This window comes from Pteropus medius, unplaced genomic scaffold, assembly GCF_902729225.1.
Source record: "Pteropus medius unplaced genomic scaffold, Ma_sr-lr_union100, whole genome shotgun sequence".
Lineage (NCBI taxonomy): Eukaryota > Metazoa > Chordata > Mammalia > Chiroptera > Pteropodidae > Pteropus > Pteropus medius.
Window position 1 is genome coordinate 833,619 of NW_024345479.1, and position 22,554 is coordinate 856,172.

Consider the following 22,554-nt stretch of genomic DNA (forward strand, 5'->3'; position numbering starts at 1 on the left):
TCTGCGCAGGCGCGGTGAATCGAAACTAGAAACTGACCAGGCGCTGGGAACAGGATGACGCGTATTCCGCATCCTGCCAGAGTGCACACCTGCGGCGCACCTGTCTGGCCAACGGCTGGGGATATAAGGGAGGAGCTTTCTGGCCTTTTTTTCTTGTAGGTGTCAGTGATGAACTCTTTAAAGAGGAAAGCAGTCACCCTTCTCCCCATGGGTCCCCCGCCGGGATTAGGATTAGCGACGGAGGCAGGGCCGTGCAAGTGCATGGTCGGATCCTGTGTTTATTTAAAATACGGATATTTTATTCATCGTGGGTTTTGCATTAAATTTTTGTTACAAGATAAAATACTGTTTATCTTGCTCACCGAGTTTTTTGGCGCCTCGCGAGAAGTTGCAACTGAAATGTCTCACTTCCCTCACCCTAGTCCAGGCCCTGCCCCAGCCTGAATTCAGCCTCTGCCCAACCCTGCCGGGAATTGTGGGACGGAACCAAAGGCCAGAGGGACAGATGAACACCATGGTGAGATTCCTAACTCATCCCCTGAGGCAGCTGCTCAGCCCACCACTTCCTCTGTGAAGCCACTGAAAGCTCAAGTAGATTTTGGAGAGCTTCCTGTGTACCAAGTGCTGTGTTAAGCACTCATATAATCCTCACAGCAACCCCTGAGGCAGATAACCATTCTAAAAAGGAGGAAACAAGCTTGGGAGCCTTAATTTACTTGACTGCACAGGCAGAGGGGGCACAGCAGATGAGCCACAGCTCCTAAACCTAGGCTACTCCTGATTCTTGGGCAGGAAACTTCTTTCTTCCTCTGGGCTCCTAGAGTACAGTGCCCCTATCGGTGCCAGCATTCACTTCATTCTGCTTTCAGGGCTTAGGGGTTTACAGGTAGGTCTCCCTCACTGAGTGATGGCTGAGGCTGTTCCATTATTATTTCTTCCATAGAGCCTCCCACAGTACCCTGCCCACAGCAGGTACTCCGCAAGATGAACCAATGATGAACCAGCCGTTAGGCAGACATACCTCTATTCCCAGGCCTTTCTCTTTCTTCCCCCTTTAAGTTGCCCCGGTTCCTTGGAGCTCTCCTGTTTCTTCACCTTCCTGAAACCCTTTCTTTTCAGCACCTTTCTTATTATTCCATGGGGTCCTTGGACTGGGCCTGAGGAAGAGTACTATGCTTCATAACCTTGATCACACTCTGGGTCAGGCCTTGTTTGAGGGTCTCTGTGTTTCTCACCCAGTCAGGGTAAGGTTAGAATTCCTTGTACTGGGGAACTGGTGACCTGTGCCAGGTCACTCATTCTCTAAGGGTCTTTTGAGAATAAGTGGGGGCGAGGAGACAAAATGACAGACTCAGTGTTTGTAGGAGTGAAAGACACATATATTTAAAGGGAGAACAGTAACAGAAAGAGGCAGAGATGATCTGTGGAGCCCCAGCCACATTTTTTCCTATTAAAAAATCTCAACTTGAAAGTCTAGTTTACTAAAATCCCCAGGGTCCCTGCGAACACCAGTGTCCCGATCCTAATAGCTAAGCTACTCACAGTGGCTTCATTCATCTTCTTTTTCACCTTTTTCAATTTTTTCAGCATTTTCTGTTTTCATTTCTCCTATTTCTCCCAATTCTGTTTTCCCCAGTTCTTCCGACTCTCTTCTGCCGGCTTCTGTAAGTCTCTCCTTTAGTCCTTCTGATTCCCTTCCATCTAAATCTTCTAAGAGTTTTTGGTCCAGTTCTGAAGGCCTCCTGTAAATTTCTCTTGATTCCCTTCTGCTCACTTCTGGGAGTTTCCTTCCTGCTTCTCCCGATCTTATGCCTAATTCTCCAGACAGTTTCTTGTGAACATCTGAATCTTTCCCCATGGCTCCCAGTTCTCTTTTCCTTAAGGAGCTGACTTTTTCTTTGACTTCTCTCTGCCTCTCTTCTTGTCCACTCTCTATGATCGTCAGAGCTTCATTAGACAACTCGTCTTCTGTATCTTTCTCACTCTCAGTTTGCCTTCTTTCCCAATGCTTCATCACCTTCTCAGGTCCGTCTCTCCCTCTTCTCATTGTCTCCCTTGCCATCACAGCTGTATTATCCAATGCAGCAGCCTCTTCTGAAAAACAAAAGAAAGGAGTGAAGAAAGGTAAGAGTTTGTCCAGCTCTGGGCCTGGGTGAACCGCAGCCCGTGGGGGCCTGTGCTTCTAAGAGAAGCGCCTCTTTCCAAAAGGAGAGAAAGGGAATCATCCATTACTGAGTGCCAGCCCTCCCTGTTCCAGGCATCGCGTGAGCTGCACAGATTATACCATTCAGTTGTCTTGAAAAGTACATAGTGCTTGCAGTCAAAGGACCTGAGATTGATAAAGAGAAATCATACCCCATGTTCACACTGCAAATAAATAAATGCAGAGCCAGAATTTGAACCTAGGACAATCTGCCCCCAGAGCACATTCTCTTTCCCTACAAGAAATAGCATAGGTGCTGGTAAAAGACAGAAGGGGTCTTTTCTCCAGCAGCCTCATTCTGCGTTTCTCTTTGTCCCTGGGAAGCACATTCATCATTTGTTGGGAGGATCCCTGTAAAAATACGAGCAGTCTGCTAGCAGTAAGTTCAGCTGGAGAGCTATTTTACAGCCAGAGGGACCCTTGCTCCCTGTTTTTACCAGCTACAGAGAAAAGTCACCAATCCCCTCCTGAGTCACCCCTATGTTCTCTTCCTGGAAACCCCTGATCTCTAAGGTGCCTACAGGGGCTCCTAGTTCACACCTGGGAAGAGACTGCCATTTGGCGGTGAAGACATATGCAATGCTGCCGCCTGCTGTTATGGAAGGGAAGTGCCTGGCCGCAAGGCCTTCCCAATTAGTTTTTCGAAGAACACCTTCCCAGCACATGGCTTGCCAAGGTTGGGGAGGGTGATATGAGGAAGGCTGCTTGGAGCATCTGCCGTTTCCTAGCTGTGTCCCTTAATCTCTATTGCTCCTGTGGCTTCTGAAAGCAGCTGCATGGTCATGTGAGACAAAGGCAGAGCCTCTCTCTGAGGGTATCTGTCCACCATGTGGTAGGTGCAGGATAATAAGGAGCCGCTCAGGTGCCCATAAACCACACACTCAGTTCCTGTTACTGTGCCTGGATCTGAGAGGGCTTTGGCCTTGGTGCCTGGGAAGGGTATGTCCTTTTGGGTGCACGGAGTCCCAGCTCTGGCTCCCTTTCATTGCGGTACAGCTGGGGGAGGGCACCACTGAAGGGCAGACAGAGGCTGTCTTGTCACCAGGAACAGCATAGAACTGTGGGAAAAGCCTGGGTTCTTGAGCCAGGCTGCCCAAGACAGAAAACCACTGTGGGACTTTAACCCTTCTGCTTCTGTGTTATCCATAAAATCAAGCGAATAATAATACTTTGCTTTTGAGGGATCCGATAAGTCAGTACGTATAAAGTCCTGAGAAGAGTGCCTGGCTCATGGGAAGATCAGCTTCTCTTACCACCCATTCCCTCTTGGGCCATCCCTGCTGACTCAGTGAGGGTTAGGGTCCCAGCTAGAGCTTCCTCCTCTCCCCTCACTTCCTTCAGAGAGCCTGGAGTGGGGGAGGGGCGTCAAAGTCCTCTTACTCCCTGAGGCCTTGGGAGAGTCTGATATGGTATATCCATCCTAGCCCCCGGCCCCACCCCTGCCCTATCTATACTGGCTCCAAAGAGCAGGGCCTCTGCCGCAGGAGATGATGTGGGATGTGGCTCCGAGTCAGACTGCTGTGTGGGCCGGGCAGATCATTCAACCTCACCCAGCCTCCACTGCCCCCCAAACAGTACCTACCTCCTAGGGTGGGGAGGACTGAATGAGATCATCCTGTCTGATGCTTCACTCAGTGCCTGGCACATAGGAAGAGCCCCAAAAGTATAAGTTACTGTCATTCCACCTCTGTCTTTGCTTCTACTATTCCCTGCCAGAAATGCTCTCCTCTTCCACCTCAGACCTGGAAAAGCCTTGGGCACCTCTTGGAGCCTGAAGCAGAGGCCTTCGCTCGTGCTCACAGCAGAGCAGGTCTCTGGTTTAGTGCTGGCCTGCAGGAGCCCACCCCACAGACAACGGTCTGGCTTTCCCACTGGGCCGTGGGCTCCTCCAGGGCAGGGACTGCGTGCCTGTCTCCCCCAGATCATATACCTTTCTGCATGACAAGTGTTCATCAAATATTTGATGAATTAATTGAAGAAATGCAGGAGTGGGCTCTCAGGGCAGACAGCCTGGGCTCAGACCTCAGCCTGAGGGGGGCTGGATCCCCTCCCTCTCCTGCTGCTGGAGGCACTGAAATCAGAATGTGTGGTAGACAGTGCTAAGCCCTGGGCCTGGAGAAGCAAGGGGAAAATGCAGCTGGGACTGACAAGAGAGAATGCGCAGGGAGAATTATAAAGCTACCCTCTCAAGGGCTCTAGGAACCTACCTTTCTCTTTCTTTACTTTGATCAAGTCCCTGTAGTTCGTTTTCTTCAGCTCACCAATGATGCCCTTGTTGGCATCGTCCAAAGCCTGTGGTGGTAGAAGAGCCAGTATACTCTCCACATCCCTCTTTGGGCACCTAACCTCCCCTTTCACCCAAGTCCCCACCCCAGCAGACAGGGCTCTGCACTAACCCTGCCCTTTCCTTTGCTCCTCCAGGCTCCTCTGAAGGCTTCTGCCTAGAGGTTAGTTGATATTCTAGGGACCCAGAATTACTCAGGCTAAGCGATATGAAATACATGACTGCAGGGAACTCAAACTGCATTTCCCTTGTGCTTAGCATGTATTTGGGAGGTGTGTCTGTCTATTAAATTCTACCTTTTTTACCTAAAGCTGCTTTTGGCTTTAGCCAATGCAAAGACAGTACAAGGCCCTAAGCACACAGCAAGGGAACAAGCCACAAAGGGAACCCAGACACACACCTGGGTTTGGGGAGCTGGGGGCGGGCCTGCCTTCAGAGGGGCCTCCGGGGGGGCCTGCAGCTTCCCCGGGGGTCCTAAAACTCATCCTGTGCATATCTTGAGGGCAGTCTCTGCCTTCTTCCTGTGACTTACATGGGGTGGAGCACCAGTAGGCACTCGGAACCATCTACTGAACAACCACCAGGCTTGCATCCCTGTATACTTTCCTGCCTGGAGATGCCAATCCAGAAGGGTGAAAGGTCAGGGACCTGGTCCCATGAGGAGTTACTTAGGGCTCTGGGACAATTTGGCTTGACAGGCACTTCTCTCTACCTATTAACCTTTCAAGATCCTGCCCAGCCTTCAAGCGACCTCAAACCCTCCATAATGGGAAAGCCCAGCCCTGCCTCCCACTGGGCCTCTCTCACTCTGAATCCTCTGGTCCCTACTGCACTAGTTGTGAACAAGTGGTTTTTGTTTTAACCTTCCTGCTGACACCAAAGTTCCTGAGGGCCAGGATCACAGTTGTCACCTTTCGGCTGGACAGCCCAGGCTGACTCGTGGTCAGCAAATATTCACTGAATTTAGTTGCTATGCTATCTCTCCAAATATTTGTAGGGTGACCATGTGGAAGAGGATTAAATGGGAGAGCCCGCAAGTGTGAACCAAAGAAGGGGAGTGCTTTGCCTCTGGAGGCCAGATTTAAAGGCAAGGTGCACATTTGAAAAGCCGACTTCCTCCACAAGGAAAGAAGACAGCAGTGTGCTCGGCCTCAGCTGCCCTGGGCTGGGTGAAAGCAGGGCATGGACTGCCACGTGGTGGGGTCTCTTGGGAGTGATTTCTCCACCACGACAGGGAAAGAATAGCCTCACCATGGTCCCCACAAACCACGAGATTGCCCCCTAAAAATCTGAGTGGGTCAGGTGGCTCCTCTAGTATCCTAGCCCTTTAAGTCCAAGCTGGTCTATCGACTGTCTGGGGTTCTTTGCCCCTAACCCTCTGTCATTGTGACCCGGCCCTTGGATCCAGGCCAGGATCTCTTTTCTGTCTCCCACAGCCTATAAGACCCTGCCGTCCTTGTCCTTCAAAGCCAGCATGAGGCCCACCTCCAACTGGAGCATCCTTGAGGTGTCACTTCTCAGGGTTCCTGCTCCCTGTTCTGAATGTCTACTGCACCTCTAGTGTGGTTCCTGAGGCCATGCCTCTCATACTGCCCCCAAGTTATACAGTCTGGCCCCTCTCAACCACAGGGCAAGCTCCCGAGGATGAGGGCCCTGTTTGATTCACTCCAGCAGATGCTTACTGGGGTCTAGCCATGTGCTGGTGGTGGCTCTGAGATTTAGACATGGAACAGCTTGAAGGACAGCAGTCCAGTCGGCAGCAGGAGTTGAGGTGACCAGGAGACTCATGCTTTAGCTGCCTGCATATCTGTGAGGTCAGTGTGCTGACCCTGCTGAGCATCTGCCTGGAGTGGCTCTGGAAGCAGTGGCTTCACCTCTGTTCTCTGCCTTCTGAAGCTTATAGTCTAGGTCAGCACCATCCAACAGAAACTTCTGCAACAATGGGGATTCTCGAGATCTGCACTGCATGGTACCCACAAGCCACAGGCAGCTAAGGAGCACTAAAAACGTGGCTAGTGTGACTGAGAAACAGAATTTTAAATTGTACTTACTTTCAATTCATTGAAATCTAAATGGCTGCACAGGGCCAGCGGCTGTTTATTGAGCAGTGAGGGTGAGTGAGGCAATCATACTGTATTTCTTGCTGTCTCCTGAAGGAGGCAGCATTTTTCAAGCTGCAAATCCTAAAATCAATTTAGGTCTCAACGAGCATTAAATAAAATTTCAAAAACTAAAATAGAACAGGAAATATCCGCATACATAGCAAAGGTAAGTATGTTTTCTAAAACTTTCATTGCTAGCTTTTATTTCAAATAAAAATATGCGTATTGGGTTGCTATATAAACCGATGGCAGCAGTCAACATTTGAAATCCACTGCCCTACCTAGCCTGTGCCCTGCAGGTGGTGGGTGATCATGTTTGCAGAATGGCCAACTGGAAAGGCTAAGGGCCCGAGGCGCCGCCCGCCCCACTCCCCACAGCCAGGGCCCAGCTTGGGACAAAGGCTCACACTGATGATGGCCTGCTGTGCCTCGTTGTTGTGGACAAGCTTCGCCCTCTCCAGGGCCTTCTCAAAGTTGTTCACAGCCGACTCGAAGTCTCTCAGCTTCACTGGAGAGCAAGGGAAGACACAGCACAAGTAGAGGTGACATTGTACATTGCACGACTGGGTTGCCCTAAAGATACCACACTCCCTCAGGAGCCCCCAGCCAGCCCAGCCACTCCCAGGGTCAGTTAGAAGCTTGTGTGAGCTGGATAGAGTCAGCCCCAGGCCTCAGGCAGCATCATGGAGCTGCCCGGCGCCACCCTTTCCATCACATTCTTGGGCTGTCTCCCCACTAAGGACAGAACCTGGGAACCTGAGCCTTAGACCTTAGGCTGTTCAAAGGGGTCGACGAGGGAAGGGAGACTGCACACACATATGTCTCCAAGGCAGGGGGACAACTCCATCTTTCCTCATCTTTAGGTTGTTCCAGGAGAGGAAATGTTTGCTAAAATGTTCTAAGAATGCTGGTAAGACCAAACAAAATATGGAAGGGCTGGATGGTGCAGTGGCTGGAGCCTCAGCTCTCTTGAGCTCAACTCCCAGAGCAATCCGAAGCTAGACATGAGGTGGCTCCTCCAAGCTTCACCCATGCCACCAATCAGTGCTGGAGCCGGCACTGGAATGATGGACTGTCCTTGAAAAGAGCTTAATTTCAGGAAGAAAGGAGAAAAGTACTCATTAGCCAGGGTCTGGGAACCCTACATTTCAGCTTCTTCACACACCACTGCTTTCTCTTATAATTGAATATACCCAAGATCTACCCGCCTCCCAAAAACTGCCTTGGGATCGATCCATGGGGAAAGGAGGGCCTCGTGTCCACAAGTTAAACTGCCGAAGGCTGCTCCATTGGAAAAGTGATTCGAATGTAATTCTGAAAGTAGGCGTATACATTTTTTTTCAAACACATTTAAAAAGAAAGACCCCTCTGAATGCACATCGGTGTCATTCGGACACTGCAGGTCTGCAGAGGAGTCATAATGCTTATTCAAGAGAGTAAAACATTAAAGACTATTCTTTTCATTTTAATGAATCTTTTAAGATAACCCAAAGTTATCTCGATTCTGGGAGCTGTTTTCCTCTTCTTTCTCCACTCTGTGCAAATCTGTGGAGAGCAGCTTGTAAACTGATAAGGTCTTTGCAGTCTGCAGGGCAACCAAGGGTTTCCTCGCCTCTGCAAACTCCTTCTAAGAACAAGATAGTACGAATGTAGCTGCAGGCAGACAAACAACCTGAAGGTCATGATAGGATACATTGTCATGCCTAAGGGAAACTGCTTATGCCAACTATTGTACGTTCTTGTATAAAAGCAGCTTGCAAAAATAAAACGGCGCCATCGTCCACCATCAGTGGACAGTGGACCTCCTGATCCCAGCTGTCTGTCTTCTTTCTTTTCTTCATCTCCCACCGTTCCCACTCAGGTATATTTTCCAGAGCTGTGCTGGACGTGGCAGGATTTACCGCTTGCTGGATGTGGCACAAATCCACGCATTTATGCCTACATTTTTGTTGAGCCCAATAGGCTTTTCCAAGGCCTGTAACTGTTCCTCATCACTGTTAGAGACACTTATGGGAAGCTGACGAGAGGCTAGAGAGGAAGAGATGAGTGCTACTGAGTCCTGATCTCAGTGCTTGCATGCTTAAGTATTACCTTTTATCTTCACACCAACCTAGAGGTAGATACCATAATCATGCCTATTTACAGAAGATGAAACTGAGGCACAGAGTGGCACTTGCCCAAGAAACCTGAGCCAGGAGGGCCCAGAGCCCAAGTTCTGTCTGCTAGGCTGTGCTTCCTCTAGAACCCAGTGACTCCCAGGCTACTGCATTTGATTTTTTTTTTAACCCCACAGCAGGGACACTGAGACTGCCAGTGAGTAGACTGGTTTTCCCGAGGCCTTCAGGGTATAATAAGTCTTCAGGTGGACTCGGGATAACGTCGACCCTGAGGGGTACATCTCGTCTCCCCTTCGGCTTATACAATGCCATCCTAAGAACAAGAAAGACTTCTAGGAAAAGCCACAGTAATCTTGTCTGCGATTTAGGTTTAAAGCTTTCAGTGGTTTTCTCTATGCTTTCAGGAATCTATGATTTGTAACGAGGCCCATGAGGCCTGCGGATCTGGTCCTTCGCCAACCTCCTCCCTCCAGACTGCCCTGGTCTCCAGGAGCTCCAGGTGACACTGGTCTCCTTCAGCTTCTAAAATCAGCTCAACTCAGGCCCACCTTCCTAAATGCTGTTCCTTTGTATGGAAAACTCTGTTTTCGGCTCTTAAAAGAGCTAGTGCCTTCTCATCTTTAAAGCTTCTGTTTAAAAGTGACTTACTCAGACAGGAGAGCAGGAAACTGTTAACAGTTTTGCCCCCTACTATATGCCCAGAAGGCACCAAGTGAGTATTTGTGGTATGAGTAAATGAATGAATGATTATGCCCCTGATCATTATACCCAGGCACATTTCCTCCTTCACTGGGGGTCAGCTGTGTACTCGGGACAGCGGCAGCTTGGCACCGCGATCAAGAGCCTGGGCTCTGGGACGTAGTTCCACAGTGTAGCAGTTAGCACGTCTGCTTTACACGCAGAAGGTCCTCGGTTCGTGCCCCAGTGGAGCCACGGTCCATGGTCTGCGGCCACGCCACCCTGAACAAGCCCGATGTCTGATCTCGGAAGCTAAGTAGGGTTGAAGCTTAGTATTTGGATGGGAGACCACCTAGGCAGACCAGGTGCTGTAGGTATAAATAATAATAATAATAATAAAGAAAGGGCCTGAGCTCTGGAGTCAGACAGAACTGGGTTCTAGTCCTGGCTCCCTCACTTATCAGCCTATGACCCGAAGCCATTTCCTTTTTAACACTGTATTATGAAATATTCCAAAAATACACAAAAGTAGAAGGAATAGTATAATGAACCCCCATTACTCTTCATCCAGCTTCAAAAATTATCAAAATATTGCCAGTCTTGTTTCATCTATTTCTCCTCATTCCTTGCTCGTTTTTCAAACAACGATTGAGATGTAATTCACATATTATAAAATGTACCCATTTCTAAGTATATAGTTCAATGATTTTTATGTATAGAGTTGTGCAATGATCACCATAACCCAGCTTTAGAACATGTCGATCACTCCAGAAAGTTCTCTTGTGTGACCTGGGGCAATCTGCTGAACCGCTCAGTGCCTCAGTTTCCCCATCTATGAAATGAGGACAATAATGCCTACATCATTGGCTTGCAGGGTAATTAAATACAAGAATGCCAGGGTAAAGAGTCCCAAGGCAAGAAGAAGTGGCATTGTTTTGACGATAACATGGTGCTGTGCTGGTCTGCAGCTGAGTTCCCCACGGGCAGGGGCCGCTCTCAGGGCTCCCCAAGCCCTGACTGAGCTTAGCCCAAAGTAGGCACTTACCATGTGCTGGTCAGAATGGGAGTTGATCCCCACTGAGAATGAGAATGCATCTGGGCCGCGGCGCACTGGGATGGTAAGCTCAGCCCTCAGGACTCCCAGCCTGGGCGTGGCCCAGGTGTCTTCTTTGAGCCCATACCTTGCGCCTGTGCCACCAGAACACTGGCATTCAGCTGCCACTCAATGTCCCCTTCTTCTTCTGCGCACTGCTGGGACTTCTCTCCGTAATTCTGAGCCTGCCAGGCCTGGTCCAGCTCCAAGTAGCAGCGACCGATCTCATGGAACAGCCAGGTCTTCTCCAAGGTGGTTTTTGCCAGAGGGATCTTTTCCTCCCACCTGAGGACATGAAAAACCAGATCAGCTTCAACCCCACACTTAGCCACAGGAGGTCGAGGCCCATTACTGGGTGGTAGAATAAAAACTGTTCTCTAACTCAGTTCTTTTAGATACAGGGGTGGAGCTAAGAAGCGTTGACATTTTTTAAAACTACCAAAGCTATTTTGGAACACCTATGGGATCAAATTTGATATAATTGAAAATAAGGTTTATGAAATAGGATTTGAACAACATATAAATAATATTTAAGAATATTATGAAGAAATGTTATAAGAGAAAACCAACACAGAAAAATGACTGGAATGAAAAAAACAAAATATCAATAAAACTAAGAGTAGGATTAGAATTAGCACTTGTCTTTTGGTGGTGGGACTGAATAATTTTTCTTCTACTTTTCTGTATTTTCCAAATTAATATTTTAATAATAAGCACCTATTTACTATAAAACTTTTTATTATACAAAGATACTAATGGCCAGGCAAACTCTCATATTCCTCTGTCTTTTGGCACTTGGACACCAGGGATGATTCAGAAAACCAAATGAAGTGTAGCAGAGGTGAACAAGTCTATTTCAATCAAGAGATGAGAGCTGGAAGGACAATTTACCTCTGTACTAAGTAGCCCAAGGAGCCGGCTCTTCCAGTGCAGGCCCTCCCCCTAGTCTCCCTGGGGCTGAATCACCCCCCCACCCCACCCCGTTGGAGTAGGTCACTAGCCCCAGCAGTTGGGCCACCTGGGGAGTTCAGGCCCCATTGACCCCATTTGACCAGCAGAGTCACAGAATAGTGTCATAAGAGGTCTCAGACTCAATTGGTCTGACAGTTCCTGAACTAGGCCAAGATAAGGATCACCTGGAGTAGTTGTTGAAAACAGATCCCCGAGCTCCAACCTGAACTGTAGAATCAAAATTTCAAGGGAAAAAGTCCAGTAATTCACATGCCTAACAAATGCTGCAGGTGACTGTTATCACTGAGACATTTTGAGAACATGCTGATTCTGGTGAATTAAGTAATTCAGCTGATAAGCCGCAGAGTTTACAAAGTGGCTTGCCCAAGGTCACCTAGCAGAGTCAGGAGCCAAACTCTGTCTTCTAATGCTTCTTTGCCTGGCATCCTGGCCCCAGGCTGGGAGTTAGGTGTGAAAGTGGGAAGTCCTGCCCCCAAGGTAAAGGGGCAGTGCTAGGTCACTCACGTGTCAATGGCTTGCTGGAATTTCCCAACTCTAGCAAAAACTCTGCCAATGTTGTCAAGGGCTCTCGACCTGGCATCAGGAAGGTCACTGTGGGGAAGAATCATGACAATTTGTTCACTAGAAATCCACCATTCTAGGCACTGTGAAAAAAGAAAAAAAGTCAGACAGGGGCCCTGGCCTTGGAGACTCAGGGTCTAGTTCCAGGGACATACCCAGGTTGGCAAGGCTGACACACACTGGCCCTCTCATGCTCATGAACTAGGGTAAGCATTATTGGGACATTTCTGGAGGATGATTAGTCAACAGCTTGCAAATATGTTCCTTTGATTTAGTAATTTCCCTTTTAGAAATTTACCCCAAGAAGATAATGTGACAGGAATGCACTTTAAAGCAATCTAAACATTATCAGTGCCTTAACACTGGCAATTTTTGTGTATGAAAAAAAGTCCCTGATATATTAAGTTAAAAAGTCGGATGATAGGAGTGTATACTATGTGTATTGCTCCAGAATAAATATGTGGGCCTGAAGCATGAAGTTGTCCTTCCGGCTTTGAAAATGGAGGAAGAGGCCAGGAGCCAAGGACGGCCATGAATGCAACTCAAGAAGCTGAAAAAGGCAAGGAAACAGATTCTGCCCTAGCACCTCTGGAGGGAGTGCAGCACCTCGATTTTCGCCCAGTGAAACTGCCATCAGACTTCTAACCGCCAGACTTCTAACTATAAGAAAATAAAAGTGTGTTTGTTTTAAACCACCAAAAAATAAGTAAATAAGTAAAAAGTGGGCATTTTTAAAAGAAGTAGAGAGAGAGAAGGTAAGTCTAACTATTAATGGTGATCACCCAAGAGAAATGAGAGTATGAGGGAAACTTTTAATTTACCCACATCATTTAAATTTTGTACAGTGTTCATGTGTCTCTGGGAAAGAGTGAGAGATTTCCATATAGAAAAAGACCATTGCATCCCCTACATTAATTATTTACCATTGCCATATGAACAGTCTTATCTCTTAAAAATTACCACCTTCCGAACAAATAAAACAAGAAAACCTTCCCCAATTCCAGACCTCTCGACGAAAACCTCTCTCATTCTCTCCCTTCCCATTTCCTTTGCACCCCTAAAGACCCTGCAGCCCAGAGGCTTCCATGTCTCCCATGAAACTCTCCTCTAATCCAGCCTCCCCACGTGGCCAGCCTGTCTTCCTAAAATGCAAACCTGATCAAGCCATTCCTCTACTCACAGAGCTACTCACACACACCTGTGGAGTCTCACTGCAGCACTGTTTGCATGGCAGAAGTGGGGCAGCCTAAGCGCCCACAAAGATGTAGTGACACAGATTCCTGTGTGAGCTGAAATACCTTTCTATGCAGCCATTCAAAGAATGAGACCCTTCCCAAGACACATTCTTCAAAAAACAAAACAGAGAAGTGAGTTGTTTTCGTTTTTAAAACCCTATGTACAGACGTATATAAATATGTAGGTAAATACCCTGAAAAGGGACCAGAAGGACACACATCTCAGCGCAGTCCCAGGGAAGTGAAGGGAGTGACTTTCGAAGTCTGCGCTCAGCACCACAGGGTTGTGAATCAAGTATAGCACTGTGGTGCTTGCCTAAAATCAAACTCACTGGCCCCTTGTACCTTCAGGCTAATGCCCTTCCTCCTCAGAGTGGCATCAGGTCCACCTACTCCCCACGGGTCCTGACCCCCAGCCCTGCCACACTACCTGCAGTTCCCCAAATCCTCCAGCTCTGCCAGGTCCCTCTGCCTAGGGTGTCCTTCTCCCGCTCCCTCATCCCCCTTGCTGACTCTCCTGTCCTCTCCAAATCTTCCTCAGCTCCCAGAAGTGCTCCCGCCTGCCTTTTTCCTTAGGCCCCTTGGTCATACTTCGCACCCTCTGCTCTCATGCACCTGCACCTCTGATGTCAGTTTCCCCTTCCAAAGTGGGTGCTCTGTTATGGTGTAATGAATGAATGAAAAGTGATAATGTTATTCATAACAACAACAGGTAATAAGATAATCGCAATGAGAAAGTGGGCAATCAAATCATCTATAGAATATTTGGAGAAAGAAATGAGAGCTGGGATCATTCAAGAAGCTACTTAGACAAGTTGAGATTTGAACTGCGCCTCCAAGGATGATAGGCTTTTTGCGGGGGGTGGGCAGAGAGGGAGGCTCGTGGCTAATTAGAGTGACCAACTCGCAAGCAAGAAGGGAGGCAGGCCTGTTTGTGGATCTTAAAAAGGAACTAACTTTGTTTAAGGAACGCCTTTGTTTATTTAGCCACTTAGCATACATTTATTACATGTTCACTTGTGGCAGGTGCTGAGAGAACGGGCATATAAGATAGTTCTGTCCAGAGTCCAGAGTCTAACAGGGCAAACAGGATACATGTGGAGTATGGAGCGGGAGCACCGAGGAGGGATTTCTATCACTGCTTAGGAGCATGAAAGGCTTTACTTATTTAAATTTTGAAGGATGGGTAGGATGGAGTTGATGAAGAAAGGGCTGGGGAAAGAGGAGGTAGTCCCGTTTAGGGACTAGCAGGAGCAGAGCCACAAGGTGTTGGCTGGGGCACGGATACCTATGGGCCTAGAGAGAGCTGGGTCAAGAGAAACCGGGACGAGTCAGGTCAGGAAAGGAGGCAGAACTGCACTTGAATTTTATCTTGACCAAGGGTTTGTTTTCCACAGAAGGGCTGGCTCAGTTGCAGGAAATGCAGGTCAGAGAAAACAAGCAAGAAGTGAGGAGGGTCTGGACTGAGCCACGGGAGGGAAGCAGAAGGGAAGGTGCTCCAGGAGATGGACAGGAGGAGGCATGGACAGGACATGGGTGGGCTGGGCATGAGCAGTGAGGGGAGAGAGGCATCTGGAAGGCCACCTTGGCTCCTTGGGGACTGAGTGGCCAGCAATGCCATCCCCATGGATAGAGCAAGAGGTATGGGATGCAGATAAGGGATTCCACTTTGGACATGTTAAATTTGGGGTTCTGGTGGAACATCCAAGCGGAAATGTCTTGGAATTAGTTGGATACGCAGGCCTGGGGCTCAGAAGTCTGGAGTCTGGCCAGAAGTAAAGATGTACATGCCTTTAGGGCATATGATATAATTGGATCCAAAGTGCTGCGTATATGTATCGGATTTGATCCTCATAAAACCCGTGAGTTGGTATTATGATGCCATCCCTAGAGATGAGGAAACTGAGAAGGTAAGCGATTTAGTCAAATCCACACAGCTTATGAATGCCAGAGCCAGAAGTCAAAGTCAGGTGTCTCCACAGCTGGTTGTTTGTTGGCTTGTCTTCTACTTCCAGAATAGCCAATGAGTAATACTCCTGCTTGGCATGGTAGAGGCAGATGGGAAATGAACTGGAAAAAAACAGCATGCAGAGCTCGGATGAGTGAGAAGGAGAGGGCATGAGGCAGGAGTGTTCAGGAAATCCAGTTTGACCTGAACGGAGGACTGACATCAGAGGGCTGTGCAGAACGAGGTTCAGAGAGGGCCTTGAGTGTCAAGCAAAGGCATTTGGTTTCAACCTGAAGGCAACACGGGGCCAAGGCCTGTTGGTCAGCAGGGGAAGGAGGGTTGATAGATAAAAAGCAGTGCATCATGAGGGTGATGTGTGGGAGTAGCTGAAGGCAGAGAGAGCCAAGAGCCTACCTGTGAGTGGAAACGGGAAGAAGGGAGATGGAAAGAGGCTCAGAACCGTGGACAAGTAGGAACCGGGCAAGAGAAAGTCACAAATGACTCCAAAGTTTCAAACCAGATGCCCAGAAAGCCATGGTACCTCTGAGAGTGGGCCATCAAGTTTGGAACGAGCTGGTTCCTGGGAGAACTGATATTACTGTTATTATGGATACCCAGCAATGTCCTGAGGTCCTTACGTGCACTCTGCATGCCATCCTCCCTCCCACCCTATCAGGTGGAGCTGTTATTATAGCCATCTGACAGAAGAGACGTTGAAGCCAAGAGAGACCAAATGCCTTGCCTGAGGTCCCACGGCTGGTAAGTACAATTCTGAACCCCAGATGGGCTGGGCTCCAGAGCCTAGGCAGTTGGTAAGCATATGGTTTCCAAGGCCCTGATGGATCTAAGCCCTGCCCACTTGGTCCAGCTTCTTCTTGGCCATTCTTCCTCTGGCAATACTCTGTGCTCTCCAGCCTTCGGTTTCCTCCCATCTGTCTCAGGGCCTTCCCACAGGCCAAGCGTGTTTGCCAATGCCCAGTCATGTCCTCCTGGGATATACTTCTCAGAGTACTGGGTCCTATACTTTTCCTTTATGATACTTATCATAGTACTGATTGACTAGCTATGTCACTTTTGCCTTGACACCTGCAGGGTGTCTGGTTACTGTTGTGTTTCTAATGCTAGCAGCATCTGGCACATCTGGGGTTGAGGAGTGCCTATCAAGATGGTGTAAGAATAAAAATTTCCCTAAGAGCCAGATGACTGGAGACTGTTTGGAGTCTGGAGCTGCCTTCCTCTTTGTGGCAAAAAAAGCCGACAGTCCTGCCCCTTACCCTCAGTCGTGGGCGGGGGACTCCTCCCTCTGTGGGATCTACCTTAGGCATGCAAGGCAGAAAATGAGAGCTCAGCCACCAGCAGCCCTGGCAAAAGGCTGAGATTTAGCCCCAGCCCCACTCCTCTGCAGGCCCCTGGGCCTTGGCTGCTCGGCCTCCCCAGGCACTCACTATTCCTTGGCAATCTCGAGGTCCTTTCTGTGGCTCTGCAGTGCTGCTACCATCTGCCCCAGCTCAATCTGGGCGTTCCCTATGCAGCTGTACAGGTTTCCAACCAGTTCGTCCTTATTGGGCACCTCATCTTTGTTCCATTCCAGCACCTTCTTCAGCACTTTCTCAGCTTTCTGAAGACTCCCTTCAGCACTGCCGCTGGTCAGCACTGAGAAGGAAAAGAGGGGACGTGGAGGTGGAAGCAGCTTCCTCATGGCTGATGGGAGAACCTCCCTCCCCCATACGACCATCCACAGTCCAGGGAAGCCAAGGGCTCAGGCTTCTCTGTTGCTCCCTCCCCACCTGGAAAAGACCCCACCCCTCTGAGAACACCACCCACACATGTCAATGTCCTCTAGGCTCTTGAGGATGTAACGGGCTGTCTGCGAGGGACGGCGTTTGCGGTCCCGCAGCCATTTCTCTTGCATTAGCTTCCGGTCACGCTCCCTGGCATAGATGGGCTTCTGCTGCCTCCAGAAGTTACTGCGGGTATCCAGGTAGTTGATGCCCGTCATGATGAGGTCCTCCACAGTCAGACCATACTTGATGGTGCCTTTAGTCAGGTCTGTGGAGAAGAATAAGAGGAGGAATCAAACAGGACAGATGTGGAAGGGAGCTACCTCCTCTTGGCTTGGAGTCCCTGCTGTGGGGTACCCTTGTGGGCATTCTGCCTCGAGTTGTGGAAACAGTGAGGAAAGCGAGAGCACATGGGTGACAGAGTGGTCTGTCCGGGCCCAGATGAGGCCAGAACCCCATGGTTTCAGGCACTCCCATGATACAGAGCTTAGTTCATAGGTCACTTATGGCAAAATATGAGGAGCTAACAGAAGAGGCAGCTGGTGAATAGCTCCCAGCCTTCAGAGCTCCCCCATTTCAAGCTGTGTCCCCAGGGAAGACAAAGTCTACATGCATGACCTGGCCCAGGCTGCCAGTGCCATGTGATTCCCCAGGGTCTGTGCAAGCTGGGAGCTGGAGCGGTGTGTCCAAGTGCTGCCCTCTGCCTGAACAGAGATTAGAGCTGATAGCAAAGCTTCAAGGCCACCTGGGGCAATGGTCAGGCCAGTCCTTCCCTCCACAGGCCAGTCCTTCCCTCCACAGAAGCTCCTTTGCGGGGAGGGAAGCGTCCAGGCCTGTTTCAGAAACGTACCAGCGGTGAAGCTGCCCGTGACACAGACCAGCAGGGAATCCTGCAGATGACTTTGGAAGTCAGTTATAGAGAAAAGACATTTGATTCAAGGATGACCCCTCCTCAGGTTTATCAGCTAATGGCAATACTCCCAACCCTCATGCTTATGCGAGGCATTCATTTCAAGGCTCCATCCTATTTCCTGTCACTGCCAGCACAGTGTGATGGAAAGAATGTTGGACCAGAGGTGAGGAGGCCTGGGCTCTGGTGTCAACTCCACCCTTAACTTGCTAGTCACCTTGGACAAGTTATTCCCCATTCAGGGCCTCTTTCCTTATCTATAAAAGAAGATAGAACGGATGAGATTCAGGACATTCTAGCACTAGCATCCTAGGATTCTCCTTGTAGTGCCTCCTAGCTGAATTTTTCTGTCCTTTGTACAGATCGATGGCTCAGGGGATGCCCCTTCAGGGACGGCAATGGTAGAGGAACTCAAATCTCTGGTGTTCCCTCCCAAGGTACCATGTGCTTAAGAGCACTGATTCTGAAATTGAACTTGCTGAATTCAAATCTGAAAGTTATGTCACTGCTTCCCTACACATGACCTTCGGTGACCTTCGGTGATTTACTTAACCTTTCTTTTTCTTTCTTTTTTTTGGGGGGGGAGGGCACGAGGCAACCCTTGGTTGACCTCACAGATTGCAAGGACCTTGTCAGCTGACAATCCCTTATTTTTTATTTTTTACGCCTATAGCACCTGGTCTTCCTAGGTGGTCTCCTATCCAAGTACTAACCAGACCCGACCCTGCTTAGCTTTTGAGATCAGATGAGATCCGGCTTGTTCAGGGTGGCATGGCCATAGACTACTTAACCTTTCTGCACCTCAGTTTCCTCATCTGAAGAAATGCTAGTAAAACCCGTCCATAGGAACATGTCAGCTAATATTATATGACAGGCTCTGCCCCTGCCTTGTGCATTGAGCATCCACCCAAGATTCCTCTTGCTCCATTCCCTGTTGCAAACAAAGTGTCTGAAACCTTCGTCCAATAGGAGCTTCTCCAGATACTCCTTGTCCACGTAGAGCTCTCCCAGGAGCTGGCGGACAGTCCTCTCACTCTTGAATGAGCCTTTCCGCTTGGACTCTCTCTTGGGGTGGTGTAAAAGCTGTCTCACAGGATGAAGCTTCTGCAGGGCTTTCATATTCTGGGAAGATAGAGCAACACTTGACAGAACTTCAGCAGGGAACATAGAGAACCCAGCCAGGGCCCCGGAGTCTGTGATCCCAGACTCCTCCTCCAGGACCTCCCTGTGGGCCGAGACTCAAGGATCATGTCTGGTCCAGGAATAGCTAGACTCCCAAGGCCCCTCTAAAGCTAGAGCAGAATCTCATGGCTGCTTGTGATGGGCAGGAGCTAGTCGCTCCCAGGCAAGAGAGCCACTAAGACTTGTGCACCTCATGCACATGTGGCCTCTTATCTTAGAGGGGTGGCATCAGAACCAGGACCCTTACCTCAGCCTGCTTGCTTAAGAAGGAGAGGTCCCCTTTGTTCTCCAGCTTAATCGAAGAAGGACCTGCAAGAAACTTGGACTCAGGTCGGCCAGGCCGCTGGTATGACCTATCACATATTTTTACGCGGAAATGGCTGCCTTTGGCAGAAGGATGGTGCGGGTTGTTGCAAAGCTGGCTCTGAGCCAGGCTGGCAGGCGAATGATACACAGTGTTTGTTGTTATTCTCTTGCAGCAGCTAGGCAGTTCCCACTAGTTGAAGGCAGCAAGATTTCCAAATAAGGGGAGCTCTCCATTTCATGCCGTTTCCATACTCTGCTGCTCACACTGGTAAGCTCTTGCTCTCCTTCCTCCTCCTCCCTGCCATTGAGCTGATGGGTAAGGCCAGCCCTTGGTGCACAGGTGGTAAGGGAGAAAGCCAGAGACTAGAGAAGACTAGGCTCAAGATTCCATTCTACCCTATGACACCAGGCCAAAAATAGGCCTCCTCATCTGGCTTGGGGTGAGTGATACGGTCCTTCTCATCCGGCTCTAGGAGAACAAGACACTGCAGTGCAGTAGATCGGGGACTCGTCCTCCTAGTGGACAGTTCCTAATCTTCAACGAGATTAGCAGCAGCCAAATCTAAGCATGAGATGCCCTGCAAGTCTCCTGGTGGTTGCTCACCCTAGGCACCTCAGGCCTTCCTCCAAACCTAAGGATTCCAAGAGACTTGCTGAATAAGGCCATAGACCCCATGATCACTCACTTCCCACTGAGTTGTTGATAGCTTCCTGGGCTTTCTGAATTCCAACTTTGAATTCCCGATCAGGCCGCAGCTTATAGCCTCGATGATAGAACACCAAGGCAAACTCAAAGTCTCCCATGGTGTACAGGGTCTCGGCCTTTTGTAAAATCCCCTGAAATGAGAGGAAGTCAAATCAAGGTGGACAAGCAAGGCCTTACAGGACTCAGATGTGGTGGAACAGAGGGTCCTGGGTTGAGGATCAAGGTTGGGATACAGGGGCAGGGAGATAGGCAAATGACCTATGAAGAGAAAATGGCATCAGACTCTAGGTAGTCTGGCTGGTTCTTCTACCACTTCTAACCAGAGGCTGCTGCAGACAATGGCAGTGGTGAAAGCGAGATTGAGTCCTCCACCCATACCTTGCAGAAAGTTGGGTCACACTGGAGTGAAGCTTCAGCATCTTTCAGGGATTTCTCCAACTCTCCCATCTTCAGGAAGCACTTGGAGCGGGCAACCAGGCAGTTCTTATCCCCATTCTGAAGGTGAAGAGCCTGAGAAAGGAACCACTCAGGTTGACAGGTACCACGCAGGGCAAGGTAGAAGCTGGATTGGAAATAGCAGCCCAAACCCCACTGCCAGAGTGTCAAGAGGACTCCTCGGGGCAGCAAACCGGTCTTTGGATCTTATCAGACCAAAAGCCGGACAATATCGATCTTTGCTTAGTCAACTTGATTATCTGCAAGTGGCTCTTCTTGAACAAGGTCCTATCACAAGCTATTGTGGAAGCCACTAGTTGAGATGTGAGAATATACTACTCCGTAGTTACACAGAATCCTCCACCCCCCACCCCCGCAAGTGTCTGGGATTCCTCCAGTCCACTCAGACAATAGAATCTTAGGATGTTTGGTGCTTACCAAATTCATCCACAAATCTGAAATGGCTGCACAGTACCCTCAAAATACATTCTGAAGGCTAACAAAATGGATTTTAGGACAATCTGCAACTTGAGTTATCCATTCTACTAGCCCTGTTTTAATATAGCTGATTGAGAATGAATTACTGCTTCAGGGGATTAAAATGAAAATGCCAGCAAAACTGAAACTGTGATTTCGGCCCTAAAGTCGGAGCAGAATGCTTCCTCTACTTTCCATGTCCTCTCTTTTTCTGTTTGAGATCATTACCATAGTCTGTGGAGTACTGTCCTTCCTGAGGCATCAGACTGTATCTGCCCCTTGATAAGACCTTCCTTCTTTTCCAGGAAGAGGAAGTAGCTACTTTCTTTCGTGGAAAAAGGCCACTTCTCACCCAAAGCTATCTTCCCTCCAAGGCAGAAGCTCTCTGCCTGAGCTTCTCCAGGATGAAACATGATCCTGAAAGAGGAGAATGGTGGGAGCGGGGCTCCTGAACTGAGTTATTGGCCATCTGGTCAATTATTTCCGGTTTTAGGGTTTGGTTGGTGATCAAAGGGATAAGAGATTCTGGGTAGCAGTTGAGAAGCGTGATTTCAGGGAGTCCAGGGACTGGTTAGAGGGCTATTCTGCCACTCCATTTGGAATAAGAAGTAGGCTATTTCTTGTAAAAGAAATTGTCATAAGAACATCTAATCGTTTACTTATGAGGTAGTATCCTCTGGTGGTTAGCAACTCAGCACTGGAATCTGAGTGCCTGAGGTTGAATCCTTCCTCTGCCGCTTGCTAGTTCAATGATCTTGGACATGTTACTCGACTTCTTTATCAGTTTCCTTATCTGTAAAATGGAGTAACAATAGTACCTCCCCTATAGGCTTGTACTGTAGTTAGCCGTATGCCTGGTATCCTAAAACAGCACTCAATCCCTTTAGGGTGGTGTGGAGTAATTTATACTAAGATTATGTGTAAAAATGTTAGTTATTTGCTGACCACCTTCCATGAGCAACTGTGTGCCAGAGACTTCACTTCTGCAAGAAGTCTCCCAGCCAATCTCCTGGCCAACGGTGGCAAATTGAGACTGCTCTGTAGAAGGAGGCCAGTCAATCACGAAACATTTGAGTAAAAAAGTAGAAGAGGTCACTGTTAACTATAGAATGCTTATTAAGAATCAGGCAGAACGTAAGTGGGAATTGGTAGAAAATGGCTCAGCAGGGACTTATCAGTCACGGTGGAGCATCAATCAGGAGCAAACGAATAACAGAAACAATGGGGTCCTCCAGGCATCATCAGGGCGTCGGCGTTATCAGTAATCTAAAGCGGTGATCGGTGATTGATAGGTTCAGAGTGCGACTCACGTTGCTGAAGCTATGGGCGGCTTTGGAGAACTCCCCGCAGAGATAGAGCCGCTCGCCCTCTGCCATGTAAGAGGAAAAGGTGCTTCGCAAGCCCTCATTTTCTGGGTCCGACATGATGACGGAATTCGCAGATGCCGAAGCGGACCAAGGGAGGGAAAGAAGCCAGAAACCCTCTGTCTAGTTTGTGGAAGCCACGTCTCTTAGCAACCGGGAGACGTGCGCTACTTCCGGTCCCGCCCCTCGCTCTTGCAGGG

General features: G+C 49.0%; 1 protein-coding gene and 1 pseudogene across 1 annotated transcript; both read right to left on the bottom strand.

Moving 5' to 3' along the window:
• Positions 1-1,342: 1,342 nt before the first annotated feature.
• On the bottom strand, positions 1,343-22,554 carry ODAD4 (outer dynein arm docking complex subunit 4). The gene is made up of 12 exons (XM_039873481.1): positions 22,301-22,554; positions 20,457-20,588; positions 20,059-20,209; positions 19,314-19,375; positions 18,841-19,006; positions 17,018-17,242; positions 16,639-16,846; positions 11,954-12,040; positions 10,566-10,762; positions 6,997-7,097; positions 4,411-4,495; positions 1,343-2,094 (listed from the first exon to the last, which is right to left on the bottom strand). The coding sequence occupies exons 1-12, from the start codon at positions 22,412-22,414 to the stop codon at positions 1,550-1,552; spliced, it is 2,073 nt and encodes a 690-aa protein (XP_039729415.1). The 5' UTR covers positions 22,415-22,554; the 3' UTR covers positions 1,343-1,549.
• Positions 18,549-18,667, bottom strand: LOC120611350 (uncharacterized; annotated as a pseudogene).